This window comes from Camarhynchus parvulus, chromosome 4 (assembly GCF_901933205.1).
Source record: "Camarhynchus parvulus chromosome 4, STF_HiC, whole genome shotgun sequence".
Lineage (NCBI taxonomy): Eukaryota > Metazoa > Chordata > Aves > Passeriformes > Thraupidae > Camarhynchus > Camarhynchus parvulus.
Window position 1 is genome coordinate 60,077,773 of NC_044574.1, and position 16,620 is coordinate 60,094,392.

The 16,620-nt window shown below is 47.8% G+C and overlaps 1 protein-coding gene across 1 annotated transcript; it reads right to left on the reverse strand.

The window, feature by feature from the left end:
- Positions 1 to 4,085: 4,085 nt before the first annotated feature.
- Positions 4,086 to 15,579, reverse strand: BMP3 (bone morphogenetic protein 3). The gene is made up of 3 exons (XM_030948095.1): positions 15,261 to 15,579; positions 7,813 to 8,702; positions 4,086 to 5,840 (listed from the first exon to the last, which is right to left on the reverse strand). The coding sequence occupies exons 1-3, from the start codon at positions 15,577 to 15,579 to the stop codon at positions 5,649 to 5,651; spliced, it is 1,401 nt and encodes a 466-aa protein (XP_030803955.1). The 3' UTR covers positions 4,086 to 5,648.
- Between the last annotated feature and the right edge of the window lie 1,041 nt (positions 15,580 to 16,620).

The following is a 16,620-nucleotide window of genomic DNA, read 5'->3' on the forward strand; positions in this document are numbered from 1 at the left end:
CCAGTCACATTTCTTCTTTCCTTGCTTTCTGTAATGACATAAATATGAAGTAAGAAAACCACATGAAACACAAGGCAGAGCTAGGATTTTACAGGTCTTTGTTTTGGCACTCTGGATGACAAGCGCCTCTTCCAGGACTGTGACACGATTTGGGGACTGGCAGAGAATGGAGGCAAAAGGTACCAGACAGCCCTTTCCGTTCCCTTCAGCCCCTGCAGCTGTTCTTATGGTTTCAGGGCACAGCTTGGTTCATTCCTAGATAAAAACATTATGGCAATATTTTCAAAACTACTACCCATCTCTAGTCAGAGTTTCCTACATTGCTGTAAACAAATGAATGGATAGAGAGGGTTTCTCCCCAAATGAATTCAGAGACAAATCCCTACTCTTTACCAATACCTATAAAAACTAATAACTGGACAGGTTTTAGCATTCTACATCCACTCCTCCCTGTGAATTTTGTGCAGCTTTGGGTCCCTCTGGGGGACGGCACCCAGCATGATCCCCCTCATCCACCACCCACCTGCTCCCCCACCGCAGTGTGGCTCCCTCTCCAGGGGACCTTGGGGTGCCCCCAATGGCATCAGAGCCCCGAGTCTTCACCCCCTTTTCCTCAACCCTAAAGAAGGCACAGAATGAGTCCAACTGCCCTGGACAGCAGCGCAGTGCTTCCTTCAAGCCCTTTTTTTTTTAAAATTGGGTCTAAAGCTACATGTCCACATCTCCATTTAGAAACTACACTGGAACATTTTTCTGAAAACAAAGACATTACCTAAATCCTCTCCCTATATCATAGACAGATAGATATTCAGTTATTATTATCCAGTTGACTGGGCAGCAGTTTCTTAAATAGAATGATAAACAATATGTAAACATTTTAGCTACAAGCAAATAGGCAAATCTGAACAAGATACTGGTGGTCAACCACTGAAGTTATTTTGAAGCAATTTTTTAAACAATAAAATACTGATACCACAAAAATAAAGCAAAAAGCTAACTACTGGCTAAGAAAGGAGGAAAAATTAACTTTTGACAACAACAACATTCCAACAACACAGGCTTTTTCCCAACGTCATATCTTATAACTACCTCTCTTGGGAATTACCATCATGTATCCCCAAAGGAATAAATACCTCAGTGTCCTAAAGCAAAAAGCAGCACGTGAGCTCCTCACATTCCTAGGAGGTCAGCACCGCATGCACTGAGTCTGCAACAAATTATGCTCAGTGAGGGTCTGCAAAAAAAGTTTCAGCTGATGAAAACTTACTGTGTTTGTTTCAACATGATGCAATCTATAGGACTCCCCTGCACTCTCACTGGTTAAATCAAACTGATGCCAGTGTGCTACACAGATCATACTGTCACTGCCTCCAGTAGGGCCATCCACCAGCGTCAGAACCACTGCAGGGTCAGAAAGGCATATTTCCTATAATGTAAACAATAGAATTATACTCCTTTTCAAAGTCCTGCTGTGGGTGTTTCTTGCCTTTTTTCTTGCCTTTTTCCTGACGTTCTTCTTCCCTTTTTTGCCTTTCTTCTTGCCTTCCTTCTTGCCTTTTTTTTTTTTGCCTTTTTTCTTGCCTTCCTTCTTGCCTTTTTGCCTTTTTTTTTTTTTTGCCTTTTTTCTTGCCTTCCTTCTTGCCTTTTTATTTTTTTGCCTTTTTTCTTGCCTTCCTTCTTGCCTTTTTTTTTTTTTTTCCTTCTTGCCTTTTTTTTTTTTGCCTTTTTCTTGCCTTCCTTCTTGCCTTTTTTTTTTTTTTTTGCCTTTTTTCTTGCCTTTTTTTTTGCCTTTTTTTGCCTTCTTCTTGCCTTTTTTTTTTTGCCTTTTTTCTTGCCTTCCTTCTTGCCTTTTTTTTTTTTTGCCTTTTTTCTTGCCTTTTTATTTTTTTGCCTTTTTTCTTGCCTTCCTTCTTGCCTTTTTATTTTTTTGCCTTTTTTCTTGCCTTTTTATTTTTTTGCCTTTTTTCTTGCCTTCCTTCTTGCCTTTTTTTTTTTTGCCTTTTTTCTTGCCTTCCTTCTTGCCTTTTTTTTTTTTTTGCCTTTTTTCTTGCCTTCCTTCTTGCCTTTTTATTTTTTTTTGCCTTTTTTTTTGCCTTTTTTCTTGCCTTCCTTCTTGCCTTTTTATTTTTTTGCCTTTTTTCTTGCCTTCCTTCTTGCCTTTTTATTTTTTTGCCTTTTTTCTTGCCTTCCTTCTTGCCTTTTTATTTTTTTGCCTTTTTTCTTGCCTTCCTTCTTGCCTTTTTATTTTTTTGCCTTTTTTTCTTGCCTTCCTTCTTGCCTTTTTTTTTTTGCCTTTTTTTGCCTTCCTTCTTGCCTTTTTTTTTTGCCTTTTTTCTTGCCTTCCTTCTTGCCTTTTTATTTTTTTGCCTTTTTTCTTGCCTTCCTTCTTGCCTTTTTTTTTTTTTGCCTTTTTTTCTTGCCTTCCTTCTTGCCTTTTTTTATTTTTTTGCCTTTTTCTTGCCTTCTTCTTGCCTTTTTATTTTTTTTTTTTTTTTTTTTTTCTTGCTCCTTCCTTCTTGCCTTTTTTATTTTTTTGCCTTTTTTCTTGCCTTCCTTCTTGCCTTTTTTTTTTTTGCCTTTTTTCTTGCCTTTTATTTTTCTTTTGCCTTCCTTCTTGCCTTTTTATTTTTTGCTTTTTTCTTGCCTTCCTTCTTGCCTTTTTATTTTTTTGCCTTTTTTCTTGCCTTCCTTCTTGCCTTTTTATTTTTTTGCCTTTTTTCTTGCCTTCCTTCTTGCCTTTTTATTTTTTTGCCTTTTTTCTTGCCTTCCTTCTTGCCTTTTTATTTTTTTGCCTTTTTTCTTGCCTTCCTTCTTGCCTTTTATTTTTTTGCCTTTTTTCTTGCCTTTCTTCTGGCCTTGCTAGCCTTTTTCCTGGCCTTTCTTCTGGCCTTCTTTCTTGCCCCCAGATAGCTTGAATGTTTCTACTGCTTATGGCTTGTTTTCGTTCTCTTCTTTCTTGTCTTTCTTTCTTTCTTTCTTTCTTTTCTTTCTTTTCTTTCTGTAGTAGAAACTTTCAGGCTACCTGGGAGTAAAAGAACCCCAAACTATAATGATTTAAAGAAAACTATTTACTCCCTGGGAGCCTGAAATTTTCTACTGCTCCAGACACATAGCTTTCAAGGAAAAAGGCAAGAAAAACCGCAAGAAAAAAGCAAGAAAAAAGACCAGAAAAAAAGTTAAGAAAGGCCAGAGAAAAGGCAAGAAAAAAGGCCAGAAAAAATGCTAGAAAGGCCAAAAAAAGGCAAGAAAGGCAAGAAAAAGGGCAAGAAAGGCCAGGAAAAAAGGCAAGAAGAAAGGCTAGAGGAAAGGCCAGAAAAAAGTCCAGAAAAAAGGCAAGAAAGGCCAGAAAAAAAGGCCAGAAAGGCCAGAAAAAAAGGCAAAAAAAACAGGAACAGGGAACGGGACACAAGGATCCTGTGAGGAACAATGTCTCGGGGAGTGCCACAGAGAATAAAAAGGAACATGAGTGAGACATGGAGAAAGACAGAGAAAAAAACAGATACACAGCAAGGACAGAGGGATACAGAGACATAGAGGGAAACAAGGATCCAGAGGGGAAATGACCACTGCACATGGGGCAGGATTCTTCTCCTCCAGTCACTACACAAGTGCAGCTTCCCTGCAATTCCATGCTCAGGGTCTCCTCCCAGCTGCACAGGTGAACAAACAGGTACTGCCAACATTTCCTTCCCTCAGGCAGCACAGATCCACTGGGAGAACCTGGAATCCAAGGATGGATCTAAACATGGGAGTCCCACTTGCTACTCCCTCCACCTTTTCTCCAGCTTAGCCCTGGGCTTGGAAACAAAAGAGAACAAACATTTTAAAAACAAAACTTGAGGTGTCCTGAGGCTGCCCAGGCCTGGGAGGAAGCCCTTCCCACCAGCCTCTTGGCCTTTCCCCACTCTGAGGAACTGTGGAAATGCACATCCAGACCCGGGGCAGACAGCCTGGGATGTTTTCTGCACAACAAACCCCACAGCCCCGAGCACCAGCAGCCTGAAGAGGTTCAGGAAAGGCTCTCCCAGGCGGCCCTGAATGTTCTTGGAAACATCTGAGTGCCACACAGGAAAACATGGATGTTCATTTAAAAGCCATTTTATTTTCCGCTTCTCCATAATTCCGAGCACAACATCCACATGACCGAAGGAAAACAATACAGAGCAGACAAGCTTAGCCCTCAGCAGTGAAACATGCCCTTCACCCTGCGGGTGCTCTTGTCCTTTGGAGCTCCCCTACAGTCCTGGCAGCTCATCTTCGCACTGACAGAGAAAACTGCACGGCTTGAAGGGTGCTGAGATAACAGAGGACACATTAGGAGGGCCATGGATACAAAATAAATTAGAAGCATCTGTAAAAGTTTCTTTCCATATACAAAATAACTTTTCTTTCTTGGTGGTGATTTTCAGTTTTTTAAATTGACAGTCTGTACACAGATAAACCTTTCCCAAGAAATCATTTAAAAATGCTGGTTTTAGAAGGAAAAAGGAGCCACTAAACTCATCCTGCAAACTCACAAGCCTCTCCTCAACTGAGGATGCCAATCTCTGGGACCAGCCCTGCTCCAGGAGTGACACCCTGCTGCTGATGAGTTCAGGGCCCCCCGAGTATGGAAGAACTGAATCATCACCTTGCCAGCTAAATCAGAGAACCGAGTGCCCCTTTCCTGAACAGCTCCATGGAGGGTGACTCCAGCACCTTGCTGGGCAGCCCCTTCCACTGCCTGACCATCCTCTCCATGAAGAAATTCTTCCTAATGTCCAGCCTGACCCTTTCCTGGTGCAGCTGGAGGCTGTGATCCCTGGTCCTGTCATTTGTTACCTGGGAATAGAGGCCACTGCACAGCCTGGCCACAGGGCCCTTGCAGGCAGGCAACCCACAGATTATTTGGAAGACTGTTCTAGAACTCGAGGTGAACAAGTCATTCAGCCACCGGACTGAGGGTGGCATTTCCACAGCCCTGGCCTGCTGAGTGTCCGTAGCAGAATTCAGAGGGATGCCCTCAGTAGGGCTGCTTGGAGCTCCTGTGCCCGGGGCTGCTGAGCTCCCAAGGGCTCAATTACAGACCACTGCCAGGGGAAAGGAACTCGCACACAAGGTGGGTAACCTCCTACCAAGGAGATGCACAGTCACCTGGGCTTACCTATGGCTTTCAGGATGTCAGATTTGTTTTGCTGCCTTGTACTACTCTAAAACCTAAGGCAAGAAACTTAGCTTTAAAATGAAGACTATTACATTTCTAACCTCCCCTCGCCGTTAGTCACCATTAGGACAGAGATAGGAAGTACCAGCCTGTGCTGCTTCCAAAATCTTGTACAAAAATAGATCACTATGTCCTTTGGGCAGTCTCAAAAATCTGCAGATCCTTCCTTCCCCTCTCACTTCCAACAGGTACAGCCAGGTGCCATTCCCAAGCCTTGTGTCTCGGTCAGGATCACGGACAAATGAAGTTTGTGTTCACTTCCCTTGGAATCGCTGTTTGGAATCCATCCTGCTCCCACTCTCAACTGACTGGATTTCTTTACATTTTCTTGTCCAAAGGAGATGCATGGCAGTGCAAATATGAAGCAGGTATGATGAGACTCCTGCCCACCCCTTCCCCAGACAGCAAGCCCTCACCCTGGCATTGCCCAGAGCCTCCCAAGGCGTTATCTGCATGCACAGGACTCCACTGTCATGTTGGGGTACACCTTCAGAACCACGTTCTTGTTCTCATCAAAGAATAAGATACTGAGGGAAGACATTTTGTCAGGAACACAGCAAGGCTCGGGGATGCCGGGGACGACTCCGACAGCTCTCACAATGCTCTGGATGGTGGCGTGGTTGGATGGCTTCATGGCCTGCAAGAGAAAGACACGGCAGAACATGTCACTGCACCCACACTGCCATGGATTCACTACTCTACAATAACATTGCTTTGTTGAAGGGCCCTGTTGAGACCCCTCAGCTGGAACATCTGCAGCCAGTGGCACTGCTGAGGAAGTGAGCCTCCAAGACAGCTCTGCCTCATACTAAAGTGACATTTTCCTCAGGGGAAACTTCAAAGGGCAAAGTTCCCTAAATTCATAAAAAGGGACACCAGAGCTTGGATATGCTCTGAAGAGAAAGCTAATCTGCCTGGTAAGACAACTGCTTGGTCACAAAACCAGAAGCCATTAAGGTGTTCATAAAAATAAAAAACCAACGCAGAGAAATGAAAAGCACAAAGTTTTTCTCTGAACCCTGAAATGCTTCCTGATCCAAGTATCTGTACAAGAGATAGACGAGCATGAAAAATGCACAAGATACAGCTTTTAGCCAGGGACTTTTGCTTTGGCTTTTACAGTTGTTCTTACACACACAATCTGGGAATCAAAACAGCTTAGTGTGTATCCCATCACATGTCCCTGAGAGATACACAGAACCATGTAATTTTGGCCAAATGTTCAACTTGCAGTTTTGTCAGAATGAGAGATTATTCGGTTTTGGGAAAAAGAGTCAGTCTTAAGGGTTAGATATGGCCCTGCAAAAAGAGCAGGAATAACTGTGAATTCCAGCTTGTCATCTCTTTTGCTCAGCACATTAGTACATGAAGTTTTAAGTCCCCATCTAAGCTGATCAAAGACATTTCTGTTGGTTTGCTTTGAATCCAAGAGTACCTATACCCCTCAGCAGTAGCAGCCAGGGATTTAAAAACAAGTTTTGGATTATCATACAACTCAGATTTCTGTATCATTTCTGTCTTCAAAGGGAAGTGAAAGCTCTGGTAGCCCCCAGCCACGTTTCCTTACTCAGCTGCTGGGCAGCTTTCTCCCCAGAATAACTGGGGGCCCAACAGCTGTCCTGAGCCTGCTGATCACATGCCGCAAGGTAGAACACCCACTGCCCTGCGGGGTGTCCTTGCAGCTGGGCTACAAGCAGGGCACAAAAGGCAGCTGTGAGCTCTCATTCCTGACAGGAGAACATCTTTGTGGCCCACAAGCTCTGTGCCAGGTCATGCTCCCAGCACAGGTGGGTTGGACAGCAGTCAAACCAGCTGGCTAGAACCAGGGCATGGCTAAAACATGCACATCTGGAGGTGTGAGGGGCACATCCGTTCTCCATTACCCACCAGGTTGCTAACTCTAGGGGCTCACCCTCAGCAAGGGAATGTGATGTACCCAGAGGCACAGATTAGTCTGTTATTGCCTGAGGGTCAGGGTATCCCTCTGCAAACACACTCTCAGTAGCAGCAGATCCTGTGATGCCCAGCTTTGAAGCCCGCCCCTGCAGCAGGAGCTAGGCAAGTCTTCTCCTCCTCCAAGGAGAGGACCCCACCTTCTGCAGCTTGCTTTGCCTGGGCTCCATCCCCTTGAGTGCCATTCTTCCACCCACCACTTTCAAAGGGAGACCCTTGGCTCCCTAAGCCGCTGGAATGCCACATATATTTTGGAACCAACTGCTCTGGCTTCTCTGTCTTTGGCAGGACCAAAGACTCTGGAATGAAAGGCTGCAGTGAGTCCAAGAGCCCTGCCTTTACTGATGTTTCCTGCAGCTGTTACTTGTGCATGCCCCTCATTTTAGGCCAGCCTCAAATCCCAGGTTTGAGCAGCCTCCAGGACCTACTAAGAATGTTGCTAAGAATGACACTGGACATTTGGAGCAGAGTTCATCAATCCAGGTCACAGGGCTAGGAGCACATCAGCCTCCCCTGCTACTCACATGCAACCAGCTCATACAAACCATGGGATATTGTGAAAGTGAGTGGGCCTGGATCCGTTGCTTTTGGATCCCCTCGGACACGGCAAACAAAATGCCCAGTTTATGGTAACAGACAGTGAAAAAGCACCATACCTTTGGAATTGGGAATTGGCATTCTCCTGAGCAGTAATAGGCGTCAAAGGACTTGGGGGAAATAATCCACTCGCTCCAGCCGATGTCTGCAAAATCCACCTTGAGGTAGCGCCGGGCGCAGCTCCTGGGCTCGTTCCACTGCTTCCTCCTTGCCTTCTTCAGTGTCTGCTCATCAAACTGCAGAGTCTGGCTCTTCTGCAGATGGCTCTTCCTCTGCTTCTTCTTGCTCCTGGCCCTGTCTGCCAGCTGTGGCTGGAAGGTCTTGTAGGGCCTCATGCCCTCCCACCTCTGCTCCTCCCCGTACTGGTACTGGGCTCCTGGGAGCTCGTTGTTCTGCAGCGGCAACAGGACGTTTGCAGAGCGTCTCCTCCTCCTGTGGCCTTGTGGCTTGGGAAGGACCCTGGCCAGAGGATGATGGTGTCCTCGCAGAGTGGACACAACGCTCTCAGGCTCGGAGATGGCGGAATCGTTGGCGTAAATCAGGATGTAGGGCTCGTGGGAGGAAGACGCCCTTTCCCAGGGATGATGGCCGGGCAGATCCATTTTAACGCTGATCAGCAGCTCGTTGTTTTGCTTTGCCTCGTGCAGGAGCCGAGTGATATCCTTCCACTGCCAGGAGAGGACATCCTGGTAAGCAGAGGAGACATTGATGAGGAAATGTCCCAGGCTCCGAGCCGGGCTCCCAGCTGAAGGACAGGTCCAAACTGAAAGGTGTATCTGCATTTCAGGTTTCCTGTGCTGGTGATGGGAACAGTCACTGGGCTGGGAACAGTTCCACTTCACGTGCAGCAGATCACCAATATAATAGTACACTGACGCTGACAGGACATTTTCAGACTCTGTGAGTGATGTCAGGTTAAAAACGTACACCTCCTGGCCCTCAGGGCTCCCTAGAAAAACAAGTAATCACATAAGAATACAGGCATCTAAAAACGTCATCCAGAGGGGACACAGGGCTGCTCTGATGGCCTTTTGGCTAAGTCAGATACTAATCACACCTGAAGTTTCCCTCTAGAGCCATCAGTTACACTGGGTACATTTAGCCATTCCATCCTGGACACTTCATCAGTTTTCATGCCAGAGTTAGAAGGTATTTACTCATACAGCTGAAGGCAGGCAGACGGTACTAGAGCAACCCCAACAGCCCAAAGAAAGCCAATCCAAAACCAGATTTGAGGGGTCGTGGGGTGGAACACGTGGGGGACTCTAACCCCCAAAAAGTCCAACAGCAAGGCTCAAGAGGAAGGTGTAATTTTTCTTTTAAAAATCCCTGCGGGCTGCATTATGTCTGTCCTTCAGAGAAAAGAGAAATACAGATCAGAATGTCAGGCTGTAAAACCAGGCTGGCCGGGAAAACTCAAATACAGTGTAGCTAAGGTACAGTCTGCATCCCCGCCCAAAGGGCTGGAAACATCCTGACACATTAAGGAAATGAGGGCATGCAGAATTAAATGCTTTTTGGACACCACGGTATGTGAAAAGCCTCTCCAAAGGGTCAGTCCAAGCAATGAGAAGCACAGAGATAGCCATGGACTAGGGATGACCAGCCACACCACTCCCACCCTCCACACAAGGTAGGAGTCCCCTGCCCAGGCAAGTGAAAACATCATTTCCAGTACTCATCTTTCACAGACATTGACAATTTCATGTTCTGTGCCTCCAGCCTTCAGTATCCCAATGGCCAGTGCCACTCAGGTAAGTGCAGCAAATGCCTGGACTCTCCCTGTGCAGCCCCATCCCTACCCCAGCAATCCAAGCAGCTTCCTCCTCTTCTGAACATTTTTGTGTCATAGTATTCCAATCAGTACATTAAAAAAAGCAGGAAGAAAGAGAGAACCCTTCTCCCCAGCTTAGCAGATGCACTACTTCACGGAATTATGGAAAAAAACTCCATGTTTTCTTCAGTAGAACAGGGCCAAAAGAGTGAAAAGGCCAAATAACCTAAAGAATCATCTTTGTTTACACGTTCAGCCTCATCTGACAGCAGAGCACATAGGTAACTTTCTAAGTGCTGAAAACTCACGTACCACTATAACAGATTTTTAGGGAACTAGATTTACCTGGAATTCCATCCCACTTTTTATTCCTCAAGCCAAAACCAGCCCTTGATTATGCTTGCACCAGGCATACATGAGGACCTGATCTCTGCTTGGTTTGTAACCACTGATGTAATAAGGTTATTACATATTTTGGGATGTAATAAGGTTAATACACACTTTGGCAGGGCACTGAATAGATCAGTCTCAGGAGCCAGAATTCACGGTGTCTCATGGGCACCTGTTTAAGAAGTTATTATTTGCATCACTGCTGTATGCTGAAGGACAAGTTTTGATCTTAATCTTTATTACCAATGCCACTTTAAAAATCCTGCCTTTTCTAAACTGGCATATTGTATTGGAAGACAAAGGAAGCTCCTTTTGTTCATCAAGAAATTCTGGACAGCATGGGGCAGACACAGAGGGAGTCTATAGTTTTGGTTAAAAGCTAAATTCCAGCCTGCAGCTCTATGCCAAGACAAAGCACTTGCAGTAGATGGTGCTATTTTCCTACACAACCACCTCCAAGCTTCAGCAGCTCTGAGTTCTCCCGTCTTTCATCTGCAAAATCACCTCAAAACAGTTACTAGTGGCCAGCACAGACATCTGTGGATCCACCAGATTCCGCCTCGAGAAACCCAACTGCATAACCTGGGGTTCCATTAAAATTTGGGAGCACTGGGTCCAGTACACCACTTGTGTGACACCAATACCTGGCTCCCAGGTGTGAGCATTGCACTGAAATAAGTGTTCCCCGGGTTAGAAATTACCCTTAAAAATTACAGGCACGTCAAGGAAGCTTTAAAATACTACAAAAGCATCTTTTGCTCAGGAAAATTTCATTTCATTGAAACAAGACTTTGTTTTTGCTCTGCTGGAAACCATTCCAGACTGTTTACTCAAATCCAGCTCCTGGCACAGCAGCCGAAGTACCTGTACCTGCTGGATCTTAGGGGCATGGTTCACACTTCCTCACCTCCCCACACCAACCCACAGCTGCAAGGAAGGCCTGTGACTGGCCTTAAAAACATGTTTTTAAGGAAGTGCAGTACGTCTGTCAAGACCGAAGTCGCTGGCACAGGCAGATTCCTGTCACAAGGGGGATTTCAGGCATCAATAAGCTGGAATGAATCTGCCAACATGTGGCGTGTTTACCTTTATAGAGGATGCCCTGACATTTTTATGGACTGCCAAATCTATCCCACGGGTGAAAAAGGATGCAATAACAAGGACTATTTAGTTATACAGTCACCATTAGCCATCATTTAAAGGAGATATTAAAGAGGTGCCCTTGCACCAGGGCCTGGTTAAGAATGGATCGGTGTTTCTGGTGTAAAATCCTGCTCTCATCACTTCACAGCCCATGTACAAAAGTTCACAAGGAGCTGGAAACAGGAACAAGCTCCTCAACAAAAACAGATTTGGAAACCAGATTTTCTCTATTCTCCCATCTTCCTCTTACTTGGCTGCTGCTTCCTAGTTACCAATTTGTGTTGTGTGCAAAAGAAAAAGATGGGATGCAGTTCTCCCTTTTGAAAGACCATAGGACTGGGTGCCAAACTGGTTTTACCAATTCTTTTAGCAAAGCAGGTAACATCACAGCAGCTAGCAACTTGATATAAAACAGCAGCAAGTTCACCATGGACTAAAGCAATCAGCTGCTCAAATAAATAACTTGTGTAGAAACAGCAAAGCTGCATACCTGGGACCTAACTTACATGAGGGTTTCATGGTATGAAACCCACAAATCTGCATGTTGCACAGCCTAAGTGTACTGCATAGTGGCCACTTGATCTCTTTTCTCTATATTTTAAGCAGGAGGACCACAGCAGGTGTGAAGACTAAACACAGCACCTAGCTCGAAGCTGGCACACACACCAAGCAGGCTAAGGGGGTACATCCACAGCAGACACAAATACAGGCAGAATCCTCACAGCCATGATTCATTGCACTTGGGCTGCTGGGGTGAAAAGCAACTTGTGCACAGCCTGTGCTCCGAGGCCACAGCTCCCCAGGCTGAAGCAATGTGTTCTAGAAACAGGGACTGGCAGGGAACTGCCAACACAGGTCGCTCACACACATGCATGTGAGACACACAGTGACAGAAGCCAGAAAACTCTGTCCTGGGAGGCCAAACCTACAGATCCTGCCCATTTGCCTCAGAGGCTTGCAGATTTGGGCTCATCTGCCCAAATCTCAGCTTAATGTTTGTCAAGTTCCTGAAAAATACCAGGATGCTACTGCTTGCATTGTATTTACATGAGTGCAGCAAAAAAACCCAGCAAACCCCAAAACTGAAGAAACACACAGAAGGAAAAAACACAAGTCTCCTGACTGGATATTTGTAAAGTTCTTGTTGCAAAGAACCCCTGATACTCTAGTGCTCAGAGGGGCCAGCATTTGGCCTGGACTGGTTTCTGCAGGCTGATGGCAGCCAGTGAGCTCCGTTTCCCCCATTTGCGCTTCCCCCATTTGCGTGGGCACTTCGCCCACAACAAAGGAAAGAAAGGCCTTTGGAAAGGGAGGAGAACATAGCTCTAAAACCACAAGAATTGGCCTAGGGGCAGGTGTAATACCTGAAATTACTTGAACTTCAGTCATTAAAAAAGAGTTTAAAGTAATTTCTGACTGTATAGCTTTACTATAACATCATTAGGAGGACCTTCCAAACAAAGTCAGGACACATTTGCAAGCCGTGTTCCTTAAGTGATGCTAGGATTAAAAATGCTTTCAGAAGCAAACCTTATCTGCATTTGAGGCTTATATCTTTCCGCTCTCTTTTATTTCTTCATGCTGTATATGACCTCCAACTCCTGAGCCTGGGCAGCCACCACCAGCACACCTCCAGAGGCAGTGCTGAGGGTAAGCACATTTCTGCTCAGGTCTCTTCCAGGAAGAGAGACCAGTCGTGTACAGACATTCCTGCATGGGCACGAGGCTTCAAAGAGGTGCCACATGGGGCTGAAGCTCTGGTCCCATCCCCTCAGAGAACTGAGCCACAGAAAGAGAAACTTGCTTTTACCAGGAATGAGGATGCTTGTTTTGATCGATCAGTCTTAGCTGGGTTTTGTTGGCTGTTGGTTACAGGGCCACAGCTGCCAGCTGCAACACCCCTGTTCTCTGACTAGAAACAGGGACGAGCTTCAACAAATCCTATGAGCTTTTGGTCTCATCACACAACACTCCAGAGCCTCCAAAATCTGTCTGCTGGGTTACCTGGGAGACTTGGGAAGGGCCTTTCCCATGTGCTGCAGAAGAAGCAGAAGCCTCTGCAGAGGAAAAGCAAGAACAGAAAGGTTCCACAGCTACACTTGAGAGCTCAGAATATTTGTGCTTCAGAAAAGGAAGAGTTTCTCTCCTGAATATGTCAGACTAAATTGCCAGGTTAAACTGCAAATGAAACCACTGAAAATTTGCTTCAAGACCTCTTGCTGTAGATGAAGGAGACATGGGACAATTCTGGGGGAACTTCTGCTCCCAGCAGACAAAAAGCTGAGTCCTGAAGGGGCTGGCAGAGGGACTGGTAAAATGTGAAGGAGCAATTGCAACATCACAAATTAACTGATGCATCCCATTAAGGACAAGGGAAAGCCTATGGGAGACTGAAATTTGGAGCCAAGGAGTGCAACAGTGAAAGCAGAGGATCTAGAGACAAAGTACCTTGAAAGGGGAATACTGCTGGATGTGCCATGTTCATGGCAGGCCTTGTCAGGCAGTTGGGCCCAAGGAACAAGACAGAAAAAGTCTTTCCATTGCACTCACTGTCCTGAGGAGCATCAAATATAAGGGCTTTCTGGAAACAGATTTTCTGCCATCAATAACCACACAAAATAAGCTGCTGCTGCTGCCAATGGCAAGAGAAAGACAACAGCTAACTGGTTAAATACTTTGCATAAATAGTTATTAAAGTGTCAACAATTTTTAAAACCAATTTATTGCTTTGGCACTCGATCTGTGAAAGTATTGGAGGAGGAGGAAAGGGATTAGCAAGCAGTGTGTTTATAGGACTGCTGCCACTCAACATCAAGTGAGAGTACTAATATAATCACAAAGACCACAGAGATGGGGTTTCAACCAACAACATTCTAGGTTTAGAACAATAAATGGCTTTAATCAGATATTGCTGTAACAGAGCAAATATTGCTCTGCTAGGGTCATTAACAACCTCTCCTTTTTTTGGGAGGGGGTTGTAGTGAATATTATTACATCCTCCCCTCTTCTGGTAGGCTTAAGTCAGTGAGAGTCAGGGACATGAGACTTCACGAAGCAAACAAGCCACGTTAGAAAGGCAAGAGAGCTCCTCAGTAAGAGCAGCAGCTGGGCAGAGTCCTGGCTCTCAATGCTCCAAACCCAGGGTTGGAGCCTAAAGCCTGTCCTGTGGACAGAGATACTTGCAGGGTTGAAACCTAAGACACCAAAGCCACTCATTCCTCATTGTATTTGATCTCTGCTCAGAGCTGCCTTATGAAAGACATGATTGCTTTTGAAGAAGCAAGGGAGCCTGCCACCCACAGCTCTCTTTCCTAGGACTGGAAGGACCTGAAGCAAGTCACTGAACCTCACAGACAGCTCTCACTTTTACTGATGCTTGTCTAAGAAAAAGCCACTGGGTCAGTGCACTGGTGTAAAGAAAAGCAGGAGACTGGCAAATGGGGCTTCTGCGTGTGCCCTGACAGCTGTCCCAAACACAGCAAGGTTTTGGGGTGCAGCAGATAAGGGAAGGACATCCTGCGATGCTCATCTTTGGCTTCTGGCCATTCCATTTAGCCCTTGTGGAGCTCACATGCACAAAAACCACAAGAGGGAAGGGTTAGGGTTAGCACCAACACAGTGACTTTTCGCTTTCTGCTAGGACATGGCTCTTTTGAGATGCTGGCATGTTAAACACATCCCCCTCCCTTACCGAAAATGTTTTTACATTTTCACCCATCTACCTGTGCATGCCAGTGTGTAATCACGGAGGTGTAAGCGCCCCTTCCAAAGATGCCAAGATGAAGTATTTACGACACCAAAGTCATGCTTCAACTGAGCTCATCTGCCACTGCATCTCACTGTCAGTAAACCCCAAGCCATGTCACGGCTCTGTCAGGCGCAGATCAGCCTTTGGCTTCAACAGAAGCTACATGTGCAGAACACCACTAACACACGGGGGACTCCGGAGAAGATCCGCTAATTACTCCACCTCCCTCGCACTGTCCTCAGCTAGCCTGATGACAGCGATGCTCGATGCAGAGCAGAAGTAGTAAGGCAATAAAGTACAGGACATAACCTAATACGTGACAGTCCCCGCAGGAAGAGATACTCCTCCAATTCTCTCATTTCTCCCCTCCACCGCGCTCTCCGGGCCCCACCCCAGCGATGCTCTGACCCCGCGGTGCTGCCCCTCTTTCCCCGGCCGCGGAGCGCACTCACCTGCGGGCAGCGGGCGGAAGCCGCGCACCGTGTTTCCCCGGCGGAGCCACAGCCCGGCCGGTGTCGGCGGGTCGCGGTACTGCTCGTAGAGCCGCAGCATGTGCTCCGCCACTCTGTCGGCCGCCGCCGGCCGCCCGGGCCGCCGCTGCGCCGCGCCGTCCTCACCTGCGGCGGCCCGGGCGCGGCCGGCCCGCACGGCTCCCGGAGCAGCGCGGCGCCGCAGCCCGAGCCGGCGCGGCCGCAGCGCGTCGCCCAGAGCCAGGCACAGGCAGCCCCATCCCAGGCACAGGCACAGCACCCAGCGGGCCGACCACGCCATCCCGCCCCTCCGGCGCGGCGGCGGCGCCCGGGGCCCCTCGGCGCGGCCGGGCGAGCCCGGGACTGCGCGGAAAGCGCGCTCGGGGCGTTCTCCTCCTGGAGAAGAAAAAAAGGGGAAAACGGAAAAAAAAACGACAAAAAAGCGGGGCGGAGGAAAGCTCCGCGGTGTGGACCGCCCTTCCCTTGGCGGCGGGGAGCGAGGGTTTTTAATTTTTACTCCCAGCCGCGCAGGTTGCTGTCGGGGCAGAGGCGGCGATGCTGCTGCTCCCGGCACGGCCGGCACTCGGTGCAGCCCCGCGGGGGAAGCGCGGCGATCGCCCCGTCCGGCCTCGCTGCGGCGGGGCCAAGTGCGGGGAGCCGCCACCCCAGGGGAGCGCAGCCACGGGACAGGACGGACGGGATGGAGGGAGGCGATGCTCTGGAAACTCCATCCCCCTGGGCGGACGGCGATTCAGGCGGAGGACGGTCCCCTGCCCGCCTCCACCCAGCCCCTCCCAAAGGCCGTAAAATAACGTGATTGCATTAAAAAGTGGGGGGGAATCAGGAAATCAGGAGTAGTAGCGCGCTCACACTTTTCCCCTGGAACGTCTGAAGGCTTGACTGGGACCGGAGCACATTCCACCGCGGGCAGGCGCCAGCGATGCTCGCCGGGTTGCGCTGGGCTTCTGCCTGCCCCTCCTGAGTACCAGCCACGCTCAGTGACCCTCGGCTTCCTCCAACCCTTCTGCCTGCCCCTCCTGAGTACCAGCCACGCTCAGTGACCCTCGGCTTCCTCCAACCCTTCTGCCTGCCCCTCCTGAGTACCAGCCACGCTCAGTGACCCTCAGCTTCCTCCAACCCTTCTGCCTGCCCCTCCTGAGTACCAGCCACGCTCAGTGACTCTCAGCTTCCTCCAGCCCAGCCGGGACTGGCAGAGGTGCCCTCAGCACCCGGAGCCCGTGGGAGCAGATGTGCACCTAGAGAAATCCTTCACTACAGCAGGGCACGGCAAGGTGTTCATTGCTCAGCTGAGACAATTCCATGTGCCTCCCGCATTTGCTGT

Bases quoted from the DNA above. Each gene is read 5' to 3' on its own strand.
- BMP3 (XM_030948095.1), bottom strand. From the start codon at position 15,579: ATGGCGTGGTCGGCCCGCTGGGTGCTGTGCCTGTGCCTGGGATGGGGC. The intron at 8,703-15,260 runs GTGAGTGCGCTC...TTGTTTTTCTAG, and splicing joins CTTCCGCCCGCTGCCCGCAG to GGAGCCCTGAGGGCCAGGAG. The intron at 5,841-7,812 runs GTATGGTGCTTT...TTTCTCTTGCAG, and splicing joins GCCAATTCCCAATTCCAAAG to GCCATGAAGCCATCCAACCA.